The 21,697-nt window shown below is 46.7% G+C and overlaps 1 protein-coding gene across 2 annotated transcripts in view; it reads left to right on the top strand.

The window, feature by feature from the left end:
• Positions 1–365: 365 nt before the first annotated feature.
• Positions 366–21,697, top strand: part of LOC130360518 (cysteine-rich venom protein-like) — a 33,374-nt gene continuing 12,042 nt past the window's right edge. The window contains exons 1-7 of one of the 2 annotated variants that reach the window (XM_056563022.1): positions 366–564; positions 1,737–1,789; positions 7,010–7,058; positions 7,145–7,255; positions 14,420–14,533; positions 16,395–16,514; positions 19,811–19,901. In XM_056563022.1, the coding sequence (XP_056418997.1) occupies positions 7,014–7,058; positions 7,145–7,255; positions 14,420–14,533; positions 16,395–16,514; positions 19,811–19,901 (481 nt within the window). In that variant the 5' untranslated portion in view covers positions 366–564; positions 1,737–1,789; positions 7,010–7,013. The remainder of the gene's footprint in view (positions 565–1,736; positions 1,790–7,009; positions 7,059–7,144; positions 7,256–14,419; positions 14,534–16,394; positions 16,515–19,810; positions 19,902–21,697) is intronic. The other variant, XM_056563021.1, reaches the window with a different exon arrangement.

Genomic DNA, 21,697 nt, shown 5'->3' with positions numbered 1-21,697 from the left:
TCCTATCTTTTAGGATGGTCGGAGCTGTCTCTGACAGCTCCGATCATTCTTATTTTCCGTGCGATCTGAATTGACCGTTGATTTGCGGCTGACATGGGGGGGGGGGGTCTCAGGACCCCCCCTAGGCTTTGCCACGGGATGCCTGCTGATAGATATTAGCAGTCATCCCGGTCCGATCACCGCCCGGCGAGCGGCGGTAACCGGAAATATGTACGGCGTATCCATACACTCTCCATCCCCAAGGAGTTAACAAGGCCTCTGAAAAATGAAAGAAGCAATCTTATTGGTTGCTATGGGCAACTGGGCAACTTTTCCTTTGCACAGGTTTTGATAAATCTCCACCCACTGTGTTTGTCTACATGACCACCAGGTCTACAGATTCCCTTTCAGCTCACAAAATGGACCAAAATATAATCTCCACTAACATATGAAATGCAAAATAACATCGTATACAGGGTGTAACATGGCCATTTAGAGTGATGGGCGCCAATTTCTAAAAGGAGATTTATCAAGACCTGTGCAAAAGAAAATTTTCCAAGTTGCTCATAATAACCAATCAGAAAAGTAGGTAAAAAAGAAGAGGTGCGCTCCTAGAGAAAAATACTGTGAGTCAGAAGTACAGGTGTGCAATTAGTTGTGACTTACCGTGTGGTGTTGTACTTTGATGGCATGTAGACTCGCTCGTGTAGCGATGCAGGGGAGGTGGCTGCCTCGGCGTCCTTGTCGGTGACCTCAGGTTACGGTTGGAAATGGAATAGATAAAACTAAAAACTAGGACAATCCGGATGGCGCCCTCCCCTTAGCCCCGCCCCATGACACGCGTGTCATGGGGCGTGGGTTAAGGGGAGGGCGCCATCAGGATTGTCCTAGTTTTTAGTTTTATCTATTTCATAATAACCAATCAGATCGCTTCTTTCATTTTGCAGAGACCTTGTTAAAAATGAAAGACACAATCTGATTGGTTGCTATGGGCAACATTTAGAGATGAGCGAACTTACAGTAAATTTGATTCGTCACGAACTTCTCGGCTCGGCAGTTGATGACTTTTCCTTCATAAATTAGTTCAGCTTTCTGGTGCTCCGGTGGGCTGGAAAAGGTGGATACAGTCCTAGGAGACTCTTTCCTAGGACTGTATCCACCTTTTCCAGCCCACCGGAGTCCCTGAAGGCTGAACTAATTTACGCAGGAAAAGTCATCAACTGCCGAGCCGAGAAGTTTGTGACGAATCAAATTTACTGTAAGTTCGCTCATCTCTAGCAACATTTCCTCTGGACAGGTCGTCACCCGGGTTACATATCACTCTCCCTAAATATGGCAATGTCATGAGGTAACCTGATGTTAAGGAAACTGATGGCAAAAATACGTATCACACCCAAGGATGTGTAAACCAGTGAGATGGAGAACTACAAAAACCTAAAGCTATAGGAAACAACACTGAGCTGTCATCCACATGTTCTGGAGGTGACCAACAATGGGCGGGTTATATTTAGTGATACTCCAGGACACCGGTCACGGGGCGCTCGCACAATGGCATTCTTCATGACTTATGTTTACTTGTTGTCATACATTCACTTGGAAACATGTAGCGGGGAAGTAACATGTAACATGTGTTATATAATGTAATATTACAACAATGTAGCTGAATGTTTGATTTAAAAAACAGTCAAACGGGAAGTCTTCCCTGTTCTTGTCTTATATATACACCTTTCTGATCTGCTTCATTTACATTACCTGAGGCGCTCTGCTCCACATCCAAACCTCTGAGGAGTAACCGAGACCAGAATAAAAGGTAATAACAAAACCAAAAAGGATAATAGATCGAATATCTGTACTTTATTACTTATTATACAATATAATAGTTATAGGTATGGATGGATGGATAGATAGATAGATAGATAGATAGAATGCAGAAAATAGGCAGCACTGTAACTGTGAAAGAGGTTCAAGCTGGAGCAACCTGGTCAGGGTCCAATAAATCCACAATGAAATCAGCAGCACTCTAGGATATGTGGAATGGTGTGGATTTTATTCACCAGACATCATAAACGCGAAGTTTCAGAGGTCTCACACGGCCTTTGTCAAGCGGCCGTAACAAAGGCCTTGTGAGACAGCTGAAACATTGCGTTTGTGATGTCTGGTGAATAAAAGCCACACCATTCCACATACCATAGAGTGCTGCTGATTTCATTGCGGATAGATAGATAGATATGAGATAGATGGATGGATAGATAGATAGATAGATATGAGATAGATAGATAGATATGAGATAGATGGATGGATAGATAGATAGATAGATATGAGATAGATAGATATGAGATAGATAGAAATGAGATAGATAGATAGATAGATATGAGATAGATAGATATGAGATATGAGATAGATAGATAGATAGATAGATATATAGATAGATATGAGATAGATAGATAGATAGATAGATAGATAGATGGAAAGATAGATAGATAGATAGATAGATAGATAGATAGAGGATACAGATGGAAGGATGTACATGAGATGATAGATAGATTAAAAAATAATGGCTGCAGCACTCAAAAATCAGATGAAAAAAAAACATGGGCAACTTTATTCCATAGTGAAATACATGCAACGTTTCTGGTCTATGTGCAGCCTCTCAAGCTTGATAAAGGCTGCACAGGCAGCAGAAACGTTGCATGTATTTCACTATGGAATAAAGTTGCCCATGTTTTTTTTTCCATCTGATTTTTGAGTGCTGCAGCCATTATTTATGTTTTTGTCTGGATCATGGACCTGTGACGGAGGTTTGTTGGCCGCTTGCACCACTATACTTATTTTGGTTGTGCAGCTACTCCTCTATTTTCACCACTTGCTGTGACAGTATGTATATGGTATGGAATGGCTTGTTCAGGCGTCTCTAGACTGGGTGGTGCTGCTGTTCTGTGAAGGTATGTGCAAAACAACGGCAGTAGTAGATAGAAAGTTAGAAAGCGCACTCACCCAACTTTTCCGATATCTTTGCTTTATTCATGAGTCAGTAACTTTATAGTTTACTGTTTGGTACGGAGTTCCCCTCATGCGCTGTGCAGAGCAGATTAGCAGGGACGATCCACCGGGGCGACAGCGGCCGTTTCACGCCAGTTGGCATTTCTTCATGCCCCCTCGGTGACGCCAACAGGCGTGAAACAGCCACCATCACCCAGGTGGATCATCCCTGCTAATCTGCTCTGAACAGCGCACGAGGGGAACTCCGTACCGAACAGTAAACTATAAAGTTACTGACTCATGAATAAAGCAAAGATATCGGAAAAGTTGAGTGAGTGCACTTGTCTTTCTATCTACTACTGCAGATATAGATCAATAGATAGATATAATCTAGAAAGTGAGAAAGGTAAATCTATCTCTCTCATATTTACAGTATATCTATCTATGTCATCTCTATCTATCTCATATCTATTTGATATCTATCTATCTCATATCTATCTATCTATCTATCTATATATTTATCTATCTCATATCCATCTATCTATCTATCTCATATCTATCTAATCTCTATCTATCCATCCATCCATCTTGTTATCTAAGTACAGAGCTGCAATAAATACGTACTATTTGCCCCAGTACGATGAGCCCACCAGGGCTTTGCAAGTCTGGACCCCTCACGTTAATAAAAATGCCCCAAAGTCCCCACATTGCCTGTTCTGTGTCCTCTGTAGTTACCCATGTGGTTTTGGCAGCTCCTTTGGCCCCTGATCAGGGCTGGACTGGGGCTAAAAAGCAGCCCTGGAAAAATTTGCATACCAGGCCCACAGCATTGCGTCATTGTGGCAGCCGGCGGCTTCAGGGAAGTACAAGGAAGCCTGACATTTTATTTTCCAGGTCTCCATAAGAGAACTATGTTGTGGCTGCGCCCTAAGGTGAAAGGATGCAGCTGCAACATATGTCGTATTTTTCGCCGTATAAGGCTCACTTTTTCTTCCCCAAAACTGGGGGGAAAAAGTCGGTGCGTCTTATACGGTGAATACACCCTTATCGCGGCGGTCCCTGCGGCCATCAGCGGCCGGGACCCGCGGCTAATACAGGACATCACCGATCGCGGTGATGCCCTGTATTAACCCTTGAGACGTGGCGATCAAAGCTGACCGCCGCGTCTGAAGGGAAAGTGACACTAACCCGGCTGTTCAGTTGGACTGAATAGCCGGGTTAGTGCTTACAGGACACCGGGAGGGACCTTACCTGCCTCTTCGGTGTCTTCTCCGTTCAGGGATCCCCTGTATGGCCGACGCCCTCCTTCCTCGTCATCACGTCGTCGCGTACCTGCGTCGGCATGCGTAATGACGTGATGACGGCGACGGAGAGCGAGGATACCCGGCCGGCAGCAGAGACGTTCCGGAGCGACGGGGACACGGCGACAGCGATGGAGCGACATCCAGGGCAGCGGTGACTGGTCCAGAGCGGCGGGGACACGTGAGTATTACCTCCTATGCAGTGGTCTTCAATCTGCGGACCTCCAGATGTTGCAAAACTACAACTCCCAGCATGCCCGGACAGCCAACGGCTGTCCGGGCATGCTGGGAGTTGTAGTTTTGCAACATCTGGAGGTCCGCAGATTGAAGACCACTATTGGGTTCAAAATCTTAAATTTTTTAGATTTTGCACCTAAAAATAGGGTGCGTCTTATACGCCGGTGCGTCCTATAGGGCGAAAGATACGGTAACTTGGGGAAGACCATAAGAAAAAAAAACCCTCTCTCCCTTGCTCTTGCGCTGCAACCAGAATCACAGAACTCAGTTTGCAGTGTCCAGAGCTTCTGGGTTCGGTGACGTAACGTTACACAGCTGCTCATCACAGGCCAAAGCAATGCCCAGCCTCAGACACTGATTGGATGGCTGGCGTGTGACATCACGTCACCTAACCCGGAAGTGCCAGACACCAGGAACATAATTCGGTAATTTCGTCAACAGTGCAGGAGCGAGGAATTTAACAGAGGGTTTTTTTTTTTTTTTTTTTACTGTCCCCCCTCCCATAGTAGATATTATATATAGGGTTAACATACTTAAGATACTGGAGTTCCACTTTAACAAATTTGTTTTGCATTTAGGAGTCAGGATTTATTTTTATTTTTTTCCAGTTTTTGAAATGTGGCTGTTTAAACATGTTTTGTTACTATTTTCCCAGTTATATTTTGCACAGCTAGTACCTCGCTTACACTAACCCACTTATCCCAAGTAATAAAAAAATGCATGATGTCACACGGGGGCAGAGAACGTGACATCACAATACTCTGGCCCCGGGATCGGGATTCATCAGACCTGGAGCGATGTTTGCTCCAGAAGCTGATGATAGCGGGGTGCTGCATGAAAGATTGCGGGGGTCCACAGTGGCGGGACCCCGTCGATCAGGCATCTTATCCCCAGCCTTTGGATAGGGAATAAGATGTCTTAGGGCCGGAGTACCCTCCGTAGCAGTATATAGGAAGTCACTGGAAGACACAGTGGTCAGCACTACAAAGTCCAACACTTCCCGCTTGGGACTTGTTTAACTGATGCACGTACAGCAAACACCTTTTCCCGGATTAGCAGTTTCCTGCATATAGACTGGTGCTCAATCCCAATAGTTTATAAGTAAGCATTACAGTCTTACCTTCAGTGCAGCATAGACACTTACAGCCATAGCACGTGATCCTCTCTTCATCAGACCCATTCTCACACCTCAGGGTTTACAAATACACCTCTCTTGTGATGTGTGAATGAGGACATACATGTTAAAAGTACCTATAGTATAGAAAAGTATGAATACATTCAGGAGTGAGAATAGGTATGGTCTGATGAAGAGTGAGGATCACGCGCAACAGCTGTAATTTGTTTTGTAGCTATCGCGGCCTTGTCCACCATATTACTCTGTATCTATGCTGCACTGAAATTTAGCAAAACCTGTCCATAGAAAAAGTTGCCCATAGCAACCAATCAGATTGCTTCTTTCAGACTTTATAGCCTCCAGACCTCCAGTCACTGTATCAGCCTGTCAGGAGTCTCAGGACCTGTGTGTGTGATGCTGCTGCTGTGGTGCACATAGGTCCTGACATCTCTGACTGGCTGATACAGTGACTTGTCGGGACTCCTGTGCCCCAGACACTGCCAGCCCACAGGGCGGGCGGCCTACCAGGAATTTTTCCTGTATCCCGGTAGGCCAGTCCAGCCCTGACCCTGATGTCTCCTAAATATTCTTTTTCCTTGCTTGCACAGACTACAACTCCCAGAAGTCAGTGCAGCTCTGTGTAATGGCTGCCAGCCAATTACTTTCACTATCTGTATGCATGCTCACACTGCAGCTCACACACACACACACACACACTGTGCAGGTCTTTTCTTTCAGACTATCCTTCCTCCAGCAATAAATCATGCTGTGCTCTAAATGGCAGCAGTCAGTGATTAGATCTACACAGGAAAAAAACAGCGTGTGCTGAGGAGACTGAGAATCTTCACTGCCTGCACACAGACAGGGGAGGGGAGGTGTGCCTGTGAAGCCAGAGCTCAGGTGGTGTTGTCCTCGAGGGTGGGGGCTAGTCTCAGTGTGGGGTTTACACCAAGACAAGGTGGATTTGAGAATTACATATTTCTCTCACCCCCTGCATGTAAGTGACAGCTGAAAGAGGAATACTGCTCCATCTAGCTAATGAATGATATTTAGACAAATACATAGGTTGGTAAGAGGGAAAGGATGGGCTATGGGTCTAGTTCCCTGGAGTACCCCTTTAAAGGGGTACTCCACTGCCCCAGTGTCCGGAACACTTAGTTCCGAATGCTGGGTACGGGCTGCGGAGGTCGTGACGTCACACCACGCCCCCTCCCATAGACTTGCATTGAGGGGGTGTGACATCATGAGAGGAGTGGCTGTGATGTCACAACACCCTCACCCAACGTTCTGAAGTAAACGTTCTGGATGCTGAGGAAGTGGTGTACCTGAAGCTTCTTAAGCTTCTTCCTCTGTCCTCTTAGTAATAAACCAATATAACTATTTACCTGCTGTTTTACAGAGAGATGAAGCTGAGTGTCGTGAAGCTCCTGATGCTGACAATAATCCAGGTGTGTACAGGACAAAGCTCCGCACTTCATCATTTACACAATATAGATCCTGATACATTGTAACGCACTGTGTAATGTACTCACAGGGGCAGATAGCTGTCATCTACTCCGTCCCCAACAATGACAATGAAGACAGTGATAACAATCCTGTGAATGCCGTCCTCGATGAAGAAGATTTACCTGACATCCCAAACCCAGTAAGAGGCGAAACCTTAACCCCTTGAGGACCAAGCCAATTTTCGTTTTTTTCCTCCTTCCCTTCTAGAATCATAACACTTCCAATTTTATGCCTTCAAACCCATATGAGGGCTTGGTTTTTGCACCACCAATTTCCCTTTTTCATTACATGCAATCATTAGATTGCATACAGTGTTATCGGGGCTCAATTGCTCCGGCCTGCCATGGCTGACTGGAGCATCGAGGCACAGATCGGACGGCGAGGAGGCAGGTAAAGGCCCTCCCGCCATCCTCTCAGGTGATCAGGACACTACAGTTTCTCCATGGTGACCCCGATTAGCCCGACTGAGCAGCCGGGATTGTTTTTTTAAATTTTAGACACCACAATCAACTTTGAGAGCAGCATCTAAAGTGTTATTGCTGCGCATCACCGCGATCGGTGATTCCCGGCATTAGCCGTGGGTCCAGATATGATGCCCACTCAGCTCCTGAGCACTCATCATAGTAGGGCAGTGGGATAAGGTCGTACATCTATGCCCTTCATCTTTAACCCCTTAAAGGGGTACTCCGGTGGAAAACTTTTTTTTTTTTATTAAATCAACTGGTGCCAGAAAGATAAACAGATTTGTAAATTACTTCTATAAAAAAATCTTAATCATTCCAGTACTTTTTAGGGGCTGTATACTACAGAGGAAATGCTTTTCTTTTTGGATTTCTTTTCTGTCACAATCCCAGTGCTTTATGCTGATCTCTGCTGTCTGTCACGATTCGGCTTACAGGTTGTGGATCCACTGTGTCAGCGAGGGATTGGCGTGGACCGTGCCGGTGGACCGGTTCTAAGTGGCTACTGGTGTTCACCAGAGCCCGCCGCAAAGCGGGATGGTCTTGCTGCGGCGGTAGCAACCAGGTCGTATCCACTAGCAACGGCTCAACCTCGCTGACTGCTGAGAAGGCGTGGGACAGAAGGACTAGGCAGAGGCAAGGTTAGACATAGCAGAAGGTCGGGGCAGGCGGCAAGGTTCGTAGTCAATATGGATAGCAGGAGATCAGGTAACACAGGCTTGGACAACACTAAACGCTTTCACTGGCACAAGGCAACAAGATCCGGCAAGGGAGTGCAGGGGAAGTGAGGTGATATAGCCAGGGAGCAGGTGGAAGCTAATCAGGCTAATTGGGCCAGGCACCAATCATTGGTGCACTGGCCCTTTAAGTCTCAGAGAACTGGCGCGCGCGCGCCAGCACATGACAGCCGGGGACCGGGACGGGTAAGTGACCTGGGATGCGATTCGCGAGCGGGCGCGTCCCGCTATGCGAATCGCATCCCCGCCGGCAATGTCAGTGCAGCGCTCCCGGTCAGCGGGTCTGACCGGGGCGCTGCAGGGAGAGAGACGCCGTGAGCGCTCCGGGGAGGAGCAGGGACCCGGAGCGCTCGGCGTAACAGTACCCCCCCCCTTAGGTCTCCCCCTTTCTTTGTCCGGCAACTGCTTCCCATGGGATGAGGACACCGGGAGTGATTGTAGGGTTTCCTCAAAGGCAGGCCGTACAGCAGGAGTGGGAATGGGGAGGGAGGGCAGAGGGTGAAGCTTGGCACGGGGCAGGGTGTCACCAGGACGGGGGCCATGAGGAGGCAAGGCACAGTCCTGACAAGTCTTGGGGGGACCAGGTGTAGGAGGAGGCACTGAGGCTTGCCTGACGGGACTGGTAGGGGGGGAAAGGCATTTCTTGTGGCAAGCAGAGTCCCAGTTCTTGATCTCCCCGGTGGTCCAGTCAAGGGTGGGAGAATGAAGCTGGAGCCATGGCAGACCGAGGAGGACCTCAGAGGTGCAGTTGGGAAGGACGAAAAATTCAATCATTTCGTGATGGGGTCCAATGCACATTAAGAGGGGTTTTGTGCGGTAACGCAAGGTGCAATCCAATTTAACTCCGTTGACCGCGGAAATATAGAGCGGCTTGACGAGACGGGTCACCGGGATGCAGAATTTTTTCACCAAAGAATCCAAAATAAAATTCCCAGAGGCACCAGAGTCCAAGCAGGCCACGGCTGAGAGGGAGGAGTTGGCAGAAGGAGAAATCCGCACGGGCACCGTGAGACGTGGAGAAGCAGACTTTGAACCAAGAGACGCCACACCCACGTGAGCTGGGTGCGTGCGTTTCCTAGACGTGGTGGACGAATAGGGAAATCCACCAAGAAATGCTCGGTACTGGCACAGTACAGACAAAGATTTTCTTCCCTATGGCGATTCCTCTCTTCCTGGGTCAGGCGAGACCGATCCACTTGCATGGCCTCCTCGGCGGGAGGCCCAGGCGTAGATTGCAAAGGATACTGTGGGAGAGGTGCCCAGAGATCTAAGTCTTTTTCCTGGCGGAGCTCCTGATGTCTCTCAGAAAAACGCATGTCAATGCGGGTGGCCAAATGGATAAGTTCTTGCAGGTTGTGGATCCACTGTGTCAGCGAGGGATTGGCGTGGACCGTGCCGGTGGACTGGTTCTAAGTGGCTACTGGTGTTCACCAGAGCCCGCCGCAAAGCGGGATGGTCTTGCTGCGGCGGTAGCAACCAGGTCGTATCCACTAGCAACGGCTCAACCTCGCTGACTGCTGAGAAGGCGTGGGACAGAAGGACTAGGCAGAGGCAAGGTCAGACATAGCAGAAGGTCGGGGCAGGCGGCAAGGTTCGTAGTCAATATGGATAGCAGGAGATCAGGTAACACAGGCTTGGACAACACTAAACGCTTTCACTGGCACAAGGCAACAAGATCCTGCAAGGGAGTGCAGGGGAAGTGAGGTGATATAGCCAGGGAGCAGGTGGAAGCTAATCAGGCTAATTGGGCCAGGCACCAATCATTGGTGCACTGGCCCTTTAAGTCTCAGAGAACTGGCGCGCGCGCGCCAGCACATGACAGCCGGGGACCGGGACGGGTAAGTGACCTGGGATGCGATTCGCGAGCGGGCGCGTCCCGCTATGCGAATCGCATCCCCGCCGGCAATGTCAGTGCAGCGCTCCCGGTCAGCGGGTCTGACCGGGGCGCTGCAGGGAGAGAGACGCCGTGAGCGCTCCGGGGAGGAGCAGGGACCCGGAACGCTCGGCGTAACACTGTCCATTTTAGGAACTGTCCAGAGCAGGAGAAAATCCCCATAGCAAACATATGCTGCTCTGGACAGTACCTAAATTGGACAGGAGAGGTCAGCAGAGAGCACTGTGGTCGAGACGAAAAGAAAAGCATTTCCTCTGTAGTATACAGCCCCTAAAAAGTACTGGAAGGATCAAGATTTTTTTTATAAAAGTAATTTACAAATCTGTTTAAAAAAAAAGTTTGCCACCGGAGGACCCCTTTAAGGACTCATGGTTTTTCTGTTTTTGCACTTTCGTTTTTTCCTCCTCACTTTTAAAAAATCATAACGCTTTCAGTTTTCCACCTACAGACCTATATGAGGGCTTGTTTTATGTGCCACCAATTTTACTTGGAATGACATCAGTCATTTTACCGAAGAATCTATGGCTAAACTAAAATAAATTATTTGTGGAACAAAGTTTAAAACAAAAAAAACCCCGCCATTTTGTAACTTTTGAGGGCTTCCGTTTCTACATAGTGCACTTTTTTTTGGCAAAATTGACACCTGATCTTTATTCTGTAAGTCCATATGATTAAAATGTTACCCTACTTATATAGGTTTGATTTTGTTTTACTACTGTTAACAAATTATAACTTTTTGTACAAAAATTTGTATGTTTAAAAATGTCCTCTTCTGACCCCTATAGCTTTTTTATTTTTCCGCACACAGGAATGTGTGAGGGCTCATTTTTTGTTCCCTGATCTAAGGTTTTTATCAGTACCATTTTTGATCTCTTTTTATACATTTTTTAGGGTAGACAAAGTGACCAAAAATACTCATTTTTGGACTTTGGAATTTTTTTTTTGTACGCCATTGACCATGCGGTTAAAATAACATTATATTTTTATAGTTTGGACATTTACACACGCGATACCACATATGTTCATGTTTATTTTTGTTTACATATTTTTTTTATGGGAAAAGGGGGGTGATTCAAACTTTTCTTCGGTAAGGGGTTAAATCACATTTATAAACTTTTCTTTTTTTTTCCCCATTTTTTTCCCCATAGGGGACTATTACATGCAATCTTCTAACAGCATACACTTATCAATGCTATGCCAAAGCATAGCATTGATCAGTGTTAACGGCGCTCTGCTGCTCCAGCCTGGATCTCAGGCATGGAGCAATAGAGGAATGATCGGATGGTGAGGAGGAAGGTAGGGATGCTCCTTGTGTCCTCCCAGCTGATCGGGACACCGTGGTTTTACTGCAGTCCTGATCAGCTCCCCTGAGCTGCCGGGAAGCATTTTTCTTTAATTTTAGACGCAGCAATCAACTTTGATCGCCGCATCTAATGGGTTAATACCGGACATCACCGCAATCAGTGATGTCTGGTATCAGCCACGGGTCCCGGCCATTGATAGCCGCAAGGATCGACCCGCTATGACGTGGGGTCAGTTCGTGACCCCGCATCATAGCAGGGGAGCAGGCACAGGCCATAAAGGTACGCCCTGTGTCCTTAACAGGTTAAAGGGGTATTTTGGTGCTCCAACGTTCTGAACATTTTGTTCAGAATGCTCCGAGCCTGAGGCCTTGATTGTGATGTCACGGCCATGCCCCCTTCATCCATGTGTATTACAGGGGGCGTGTCAGCTGACACACCCCCTCCTATAGACATGAATCAAGGGGATGTGGTGTGACGTCGCGAGGGCACTTTGCCATGAAGTCACGACCACTGCCACAGGATCCTGGAGTTTGTTTACTACCCCAGCAGCAGGACCCCCACAGTAAGACATCTTATTGGATTATCCATTTGACAGGGGATAAGATGTCTAGCAGCGGAGTACCCCTTTAAGAGGTTAACATAAATAATAATAGCATAAGCATGACTTATTCCCCGTCTGTTAGTCTGACATGGGAAAGGCATTCCTTCAGATACCTCACTTCCATTTACATTTGACATATATGATTTTGTTAAGGATGCAGGGGTTCGTTTTTCTGTTCGTATTACTGCAGACAGGACAGTAGTGGGGGGGAGGGCTCCTGCTGTAGATAGTTGCCTTACAACCAGACAGAGGTTCAGCTTGTTAAAAGACAGGAGGATATGGGTGAGAGTATATAATAAAAAGTCCTGGTTCTAATATGCGATAGGATAGGATGAAAGGAGGGGAGGATATTAATATGGGAAGTAATGGGATTTTTTTTTCAGTGTTTTTATAAAATCAGTACATGGTCACATGACAGATGTTAAAAGCACACTAGGATTTATTTCTTTATTTTTGCTTATGTGCAGCATAGGCTTTTATTAGAAACTAATGTAGATGTTCTTGTGTATGTGTTACGTATGGCAAAAAACAGAAAAATCCTGCAAAACGCAACCTATGAATGCTGCGTATAACTACTATATGTTCTGATCCCATAGAGATAGCAGCAGCAGTATACAGATAGAGCTGGAGGGGAGGTGTATAACTACTATATATCCTGATCCCATATAGATATCAGCAGAAGTATACAGATAGAGCTGGAGGGAAGGTGTATGACTACTATATATCCTGATCCCATAGAGATAGCAGCAGTATACAGATAGAGCTGAAAGGGAGGGGTATAACTACTATATATCCAAATCCCAAATCCCACCAATCCTGAGAATGATAATGCTACAGAGCTAATGTAATGTTTTATCCTCTTCTAATATTTCACTGCTTACTGTAGCTATGTGAATATGCCTTTAAATGGGTATTCTCGTTTTAAAAATATTAAATATTTAAATAAAGCTTACTCCCCAAGCTATAGAACTTATTATCATAGGGTTATCACATATTGTACTGACTTCAGCATGTTTTTGCATCATTCACTCCTGACAGGATGTTGTTTAGTCCTCTCATTGTCAGTATGGTGTTGTCTCAGCACCTCCCCTACTCCTCCCTTTCTACTGATAGGAAATTGTGTAGTCCTCTCATTGTCAGTGTGGTGTTTTCTTAGCAACTCTCTATCTCTTCTCTCTCCTCTGATGTCTCAGGAGGCCTGGCTTGATCTTGTCTCTGAGCTCTAGCCCCACCACCTGAGTGATGTCATCAGGTCTGACCAGTCCCTACTCCGGCCCCAAGACATCTTATTCCCTATCCAAAGGATAGGGGATTAGATGTCTGATCGTGGGAGTTCCGCCACTGGGGACCCCCGCAATCTAGCATGTAGCACCCACCTGCAAGCACTACAAGAAGCGCACAGTGTTATGCCTCCCGACCACGGGGACGGAGTATGGTGACGTCACCCCCCCGCCCCCTCAATGCAAGTCTATGGGAGGGGGCGTGACGGCCGTCACGCCCGCTCCCATAGACTTGCATTGAGGGGGTGGGGCTTGACGTCACGACTCCGCCCCGTGTTACGTCATGCCCCACCCCTCCAATGCAAGTCTATGGGAGGGGGTGTGACGGCCGTCATGCCCCCTCCCATAGACTTGCATTGAGGGGGCGGGGGGTGACGTCACCATACTCTGTCCCCGTGGTCGGGAGGCATAACACTGAGAGGCCTTCAGCGCTTCCTGCAGTGTTTACAGGTGGGTGCTGCATGCTAGATTGCTGGGGTCCCAAGTGGCGGGACACCCACGATCAGACGTCTTATCCCCTATCCTTTGGATAGGGGATAAGATGTCTTGGGGCCGGAGTACACCTTTAAGGGAGAATAAACTGTTTTTACAGCATGCTGCCTTGTGCTGAATAATGCCACAGACAGAGGAGCAGATGGGTATGATTACAGCAGGTGCTGCAACCTCACTATTGCATAGTCTGCTATCATATGAAATGTTCTGCAACAGCTCTGGTTGAAAAACTGGCAGGAGGGATGTGGGAGGGCAGTAGGCAGGGTGGGGAGATCTTAATGAAAAGCTGAGGGAAAGCAATGCATTCTGGGAATTATAATGCTGAACACCAGGAAGTAAAACCAGAAGGTACAGGAATAAGACCCTCCAAAAACAAATGGCTTTTAGTGATTTCAGAACTGGGGCAGACAGGTAAGCAATGCTATATACTTCTGCAGTGTTTTTCTTTATTTAAACCTGATGTCTGAGTACCTCTTTAAGGTGTTTCTATATCCATCACCGGTTTCATGTCTTGCCCATTCCTTTATTTTACAGGTTCAAGCCTTTGTGCCTGCTGACATTGTCAATGGAAGAAAAAGAAGGGCTATACGAAAACGATCAGCAACTGGAAGATCAGTGAATATCCCTAGTGAAGTTGTTCAGAAGATGGTGAGTGAAGAGTGAGTATAGAGGGTGGAATTAAAGGGGTACTCCGGTGCTCCAGCGTTCTGAACATTTTGTTCAGAACACTCGGAGCCAGAGGCTGTGATCGCGACGTCATTGCCAAACCCCTTGTGATGTCATGCCACGCCCCCTCTATTCATGTCTATGGGAGGGGGCGTGTCGGCTGACTTAAGCATCGAGGAACAGATCGGATGGCGAGGAGGCAGGTAAGGGCCCTCCCGCCGTCCTCTCAGCTGTTCAGGAATTCACTGCAGCGGTCCTGAACAGACTGCTAAGCTAGCCGGGATGACTTATTTCCCATTTTAGATGCCGGAATCAATTTTGATTGCGGCGTCTAAAGGGTTAATACCGGACATCAGCATGATTGGCGATGTCTGGCATTAGCCGCTGGTCCCGGTTACTGATAGCAGCCGGGACCCACCGGCTATGAAGTGCCTGCGCGCTTCATATAACAGGAGCAGGCACTGGATGTAAATCTACATCTATTGTCCTTAAAGCGTGCCCATCAGATCCAACAAAAATGTTTTTTTTAAATATATTACTCAGTACCTAATCCTGACCATGTACATGTGTTATGTGTCTAGCACCTTTATTTATTTTTTATTACACTTTTAATTTAGCTCACTAGTCTGAATTCCTCTCAAAGGGAGGGGGCGTGTCCTCACTGTGCAGGTCTCCGCCCCCTTCCCTCAGTATGCTGTCTGCTCACATCTCCCCTAGTGTTAGCAAAACTACAACTCCCAGCTTGTCCTCACTGACAGTAACGGGACACAAGCTGACAGTGGGAGGATTTTCCTCCAGCTGTTAGCCCTACGCTCACAGCTGTCAATCAAGGGAGTGTGTCCATGACATAGGTGATGACACATGGACACAGCAGGACTAGTATGTGTCCAAGCAGGCAGGGAGGGGGGGGATTGTTTGACTGGCTTTTTCAGTATGAAATACTGAAAATTTTCTAATGAAAGCAAATGCAAAACCTATTGGTTTTGCATGCTTTACAACATATGAAAAGTTTTTGTATCTGACAGTGCCCATTTAAGGAGCTAAGGAGGAAAAATCCAAAATCTGCAGCCGTGCCAATCACAGGACACTCCCTCGCTCAGGTGAAAGTCAAAGCCTAGCTGTGAGCACAAAATTCTGGGGGAAAATATTCTCTTCAGCCAGTCAGTCTAAAATCTTCCAGTCAGGGTGGGATACCATTTAATCTCAAATCTGAGCAATTACTAATCCCAGCAAGGCGACAGGCTATCCTAGTTCACTCTGCACTTCCCTCTGCACCAAAGTTTGTACTGTCACAGAATCACTAATTCCCACAACAGTATAAAGATAGGGATCTGTAACCTTGCATCGGTTTCATCCTTGTCCCCGCAATTGACCCAGGAGAAACTATCTCATTCCTGGACCACGTAGGTTAATGGTGCCCTGGCATCACAAAAAGTTCATTTCACCTTTCTTCCACCTGTGGGGTCACCACACACTTTTTCTGGCTTGTTTTATCATATGGTCAGGGTCTTAGTGTTCTCTACAACATTTTGAAAGTGACAGTGTCCAATATCTTCCTGTCCTGCAGGTGAACATGTACAGCTGATACCATTTTATACCAACCTGGATCGAAATTAACTCTAATCCCAGCCTGTAAAGGGTTACTCCAGTTTAGGAAAATGTATTCCCTATCCAAAGAATTCCACAAGACTGTTAAAACCATATTTCAGTATACAGTTTTTTGTTTATCCCATCTCATAAAATTTTTTTTAAATAAAAAGGCAAAACAAATCAAAAGTTATATGCACCCAAAATTGTCAACTCATCCCGCAAAATATTTTGATAATTATTAACTGTTTTCCAGGCTAATGTCCCAATTTCAGCTTTGTCCACCGATCTTCCAGAAAACCGTAAAGAAATTCTTGACGCTCACAATTATTTCAGAGGCAAAGCTGAACCTACTGCAAGTAATATGCTGAAGTTGGTGAGTGAAAATGACAAGAATTAAGATGGGTTAATATCTGTAGCTTCAAAGATATGACATTTTTGTACATATTTGCTTCTAGCAGAATACATTTGCATAAACTATTCTCAATTCCATCTCTTAATGGTAAGTACAATGGACTGTGCCAACTTCCTGCCACTGGTGCCATAAATTAGATAGATAGATATGGGATAGATAAATAGATATGAGATCGATAGATAGATATGAGATAGATAGATAGATATGAGATAGATAGATAGATGATAGATAGATAGATATGAGATAGATAGATAGAAAGATAGATAAATAGATAGATATGAGATAGATAGATAGATAGATAGATAGATATGAGATAGATAGATAGATAGATAGATAGATATGAGATAGACAATGGATAAGTCATCCAGCACTATTTGGTTCCAAACTATTATATAGACCTGGCATACAGGTGCAGGCTGCTGGGCTAGATATAGAACATCAGAAGCTAGCTAGCACAAAGATATAGATAAAACATGAGTATATAGATAAAACATGAAAAGCTATACAGCTATAATGCAATAAATGAAAATATGGAATTATGAAATTATGCAATAGTGAGGTACTTAGCTTGCAAATTTGGAGGCCAAATAGCTTGGACCGTCCCACCACGGTAAGGTCACCTCATTGGGACGGACCCTACACTATGAATATGCCTCTGTGTGAACAGTTCAGCAGGCAATGTAAGATCTGGAACATCCAAGACACCTTATATACACCTGATAGAGGTAGGTGGGGTGCAGGAGCCAACATGGAGGTAGCCACTTCCCCGTATGTTTAATACAGACAATGGATAAGTCAGCTAGCACTATTTGGTTCCAAATAGTTTGGAACCAAATAGTGCTGGCTGACTTATCTATTGTCTGTATTACACATACGGGGGAGTGGCTACCTCCATGTTGGCTCCTGCACCCCACCCATCTCTATCAGGTGTATATAAGGTGTCTTGGATGTTCCAAGCTGAGGGCTAGTATGCTGAGGTAATTCTCCGGCCTATCGCCGCCCTTCCCAGTAACGATAGGTGCATGAAATGACTGAAGGTCCACAAGGAGGTTTAACTTGATCTTGAACAACTTTACTTAAGTGCTTACGGTACATCCAAGGCACAGTAACAGTCTAATATAAAAGTCCTTATATTGCTCAGTGACTGACAGTTCCTGCAGATCTTGAGGTATTTAGAAAGTCTCTGAATTTAGGGTAGATATTGCAGATCCATACGAATTTAGGGGTTAGATTAGGTCCGGTGATGCTGCAGAGTGTCTGGGGATTGATACACTTGTGGTGTCCCAGTACCACATTTCATATGGTACTTATTTATCTATGGGTCCCCGTAACCAGAGTCCCTAGGACTTAGTAACCTCTGTTAGTCAGTCCGCCCCTAGTAGCCTCTATTATAGTATATAGATTTCTAAATTGTCCATAGAATAATGTATATAGTATTATTTTGTAAATAAATGGTTAATTACCTGTTTCTATTAGCGTTGCAGGACCTGCGGGTCATGTGACAAGTTGAACTCTATGGTTTTAGCTTAAGGACCTTTGGAGGCCCTCTTACGTCAGTAATCCCATGACACCATGTACTGGTGAATGGCAGACGTTCGGACCAATCAGAATCGCCACGCCCCCTGCCCATATAAGGGAGCGGCGGCCATCTTCTCGCTCTCTTTCTCCTGGCTCTTGATGAGAGAAGACCTATATTGCAGTAATCGCAGTGAGTTAGGCCTGAGCCTTGCGGCAACGGCTGAATGATCTAAATTATAGAGTGTGTAATCATCTAAGCACTCTGCAGTATCACCGGACCTAATATTTCCCCTAAATCTGGACGGATCTGCACATCACTCCCTAAATTCAAAGGCTACAAGTTTAATGCAAGGTCGCAACTTCTGACAGTTGCTAAGCAACCTAAGAACTGTTATATGAGACTGTTACTACGCATTGGATATTGCAAGCACTGCAGTAAAGTTATTCAATTTCAAGTTAAATCTGCTTGTGGACCTTCAGTCATTTTATTGCACCTATCGCTTCTGGGAAGGGCGGCGATAGGCCGGAAAATAGATTCAGCATACCAGCCCTCACCCTGGCGTCACGAGTGACAGGGTTAATATTAACCCCTCATATATCAACATCATACCATCCCTACCATACACCCACCAAGGGCTGCCTACCACACACTCTCGATTTAGCATTGATCAGCCGTCGCCGCAGGGCTCAGGCCTAACTCACTGCGAGAATAGCTGTGCAGGTCCTCCTTGGTTGACAGCCCAGGAACAAGAGAGAGAATAATGGCCGCCGCTCCCTTATATGGGCAGGGGCGGGGTGAATCTGATTGGTCCGAATACCTGTCATTCACTCGTACACAGAAAGATGGGATTGCATACGTCATAGGGACCTCCACAGGTCCTCAAGCAGAAATACCATAGAGTTCACCTAGTCACGTGACCCGCAGGTCCTGGTACGCTACGCGCAGGTAATTAACTATTCATTTATATTTATATAACCATATTTACATAAACCTTGCATAAGTTGCTGGTTTACTAGATGGAATAGAGGTGACAAGGGGTAGACTATACAACATGGACCCCTATGTCCTAGGGACTCTGGCTATAGGGACCCATACACATAAAGGGACCACATAGGATGCGGTACCGGGACACCACAGATAGATAGATAGATAGATAGATAGATAGATAGATATGAGATAGATAGATAGATAGGAGATAGATATGAGATAGATAGATGATAGATATGAGATAGATAGATAGACTGATAGACTGATAGATAGATAGACAGAGATAAAGCAGCACATCCAATAAAGAAGCACAGGTGCCTATAGTTCTTGTATGCCCTATTAACAATATGCCATATACTGTACTCGCCCAAATTGGGCCAAACTCATTTTCTTCGTTCCACCTTAAAAATTGCCAACCAAAGAGGTACTAGAACTAGAATGTAGCGACTTTAATTTAGTTGCCGACCTGGCTTTAGACACCACCACAGCTTTTCGATCCCCCACTACCTCTTTTGCTCCCCTAATGTGGGCACATGACTTATATGATGCCTGGCACATTCAGCACTCCACTGTGTTCTTATTTTTTGGCCAGTGTGTTCTTACAGTTTGGGATTGGCCAGCCTCTCCATAACAGAGGTGATGATATTTAATTGTTTTTAGCCAGATTTAAACCCAGGGCCTGAGAGCTATAATGCAACAAAGCTAACCACCGAACCACTGAGCCCATGTATATAATGTTGTCTATTCACAGGTGTGGAGTCCAGAAGCTGCAAAAACATCTCAATCCTGGGCCCAACAGTGCATACTGGGGCATAGTCCTCAAGATAACAGAAAGATTACAGGTATGTTTTAGCAATACTTGGGACCGTTCCTTGTGGCAATGGAAGCTTCCACAGTTTTCACACATGTAAATAGAAATTATAGATCTCCACAACACATGACATCATATGAGGAGGTACAGCAGGAGGGAGGGTGACAGCAGTCAGATGAGGGGCAGCAGGAGGGAGGGCGACAGCAGTCAGATGAGGTGCAGCAGGAGGGAGGGTGACAGCAGTCAGATGAGGTGCAGCAGGAGGGAGGGTGACAGCAGTCAGATGAGGTGCAGCAGGAGGGAGGGTGACAGCAGTCAGATGAGGTGCAGCAGGAGGGAGGGTGACAGCAGTCAGATGAGGTGCAGCAGGAGGGAGGGTGACAGCAGTCAGATGAGGTGCAGCAGGAGGGAGGGTGACAGCAGTCAGATGAGGTGCAGCAGGAGGGAGGGTGACAGCAGTCAGATGAGGTGCAGCAGGAGGGAGGGTGACAGCAGTCAGATGAGGTGCAGCAGGAGGGAGGGTGACAGCAGTGGCAGAGGTGCAGCAGGAAAGAGGGTGACAGCAGTGACAGGTGCATCAGGAGGGAGAGTGATAGCAGTGGCAGAGGTGCAGCAGGAAAGAGGGTGACAGCAGTGACAGGTGCATCAGGGGGAGGGTGACAGCAGTGACATGGGTGCAGAAGGAGAGAGGGTGACAGGAGGTGCAGCAGGAAAAAGGGTGACAGGAGGTGTAGTAGGAGGGAGGGTGACAGCAGTGACAAATGCATCAGGAGGGAGGGTAACAGCAGAGGCATGGGTGCAGAAGGAGGGAGGGTGATAGAGAGTGCAGCAGGAAGGAGGGTGAAAGCAGTGACATGGGTGCAGAAGGAGAGAGGGTAACAGGAGGTGCAGTAGGAAAAAGGGTGACAGGAGGTGTAGTAGGAGGGAGGGTGACAGCAGGAGGGATGGTGACAGGAGGTGCAGCAAGGGGCCTGGGCTGACAGGCAGCACTTCAGCAGCTTGCAGCAGAGTTACTACCTGTGCCACCTGAAAAGGAGCAGGCTGCAGGGCAGGGGCTGGCTGTACACCCCTCCCCCCAGCCACACACACACACACACACACACACTCCCACGTATGGCAGTGACTCCAGCTGGCGTCCGCCTCATGACTGTCTTCCTCGCTCCCGATGACAGCTTCTCCTGCAAATTTGGAGGGCATCACAGTGACTAAGGCCAGGACACACGCTCCTCTACTGCTCCTCTCTGGCTGCGCAGCAGCATCATGCATTCAGGAGGTGGCAGAGGAGCCTCTAAAAGAGGGGAACAGTGGTAGGAGATACTGCCGGCCACCACTAGGGGCAGTCAAAGTACAACTCCCAGCATGCCCGGACAGGGGCAGTCAAACTACAGGGGCAGTCAAACTAGGGGCAGTCAAACTACAACTCCCAGCATGCCCGGACAGCCAACGGCTGTCCGGGCATGCTGGGAGTTGTAGTTTTGCAACAGCTGAGGCCACTCTGCTTGGGAAACACTGGTCTATGTAGAGGACAGGAGCTCCTTCAGGGTCCTGTACAGTACACAGTGTCCTAAAAAGTAATGGAGTCGCCCTCACCTGGTGTCCAATGGAGCAGCTAACCCTGGTACAGGTAAAGTGTACAGAACATGTAATACCTCCCTGTACTGTAGGGGGCGCTACCAGACACCAGTCAGTGCATGCACTTCAGTAATACAGGGGTTTTACCAGTGAATGCCCATTCTGATTGGCCGATTCGTCCAGCCATTGACAGGTATCACAGATCTGGACTGTCTGTACATTGTATGTTGAGTCTGGTTTCAACTTACGATGGTC

Source organism: Hyla sarda, chromosome 3, assembly GCF_029499605.1.
Source record: "Hyla sarda isolate aHylSar1 chromosome 3, aHylSar1.hap1, whole genome shotgun sequence".
Lineage (NCBI taxonomy): Eukaryota > Metazoa > Chordata > Amphibia > Anura > Hylidae > Hyla > Hyla sarda.
The sequence above is the reverse complement of the archived record's forward strand: the minus strand, read 5'-3'. Positions and strand labels throughout refer to the sequence as shown.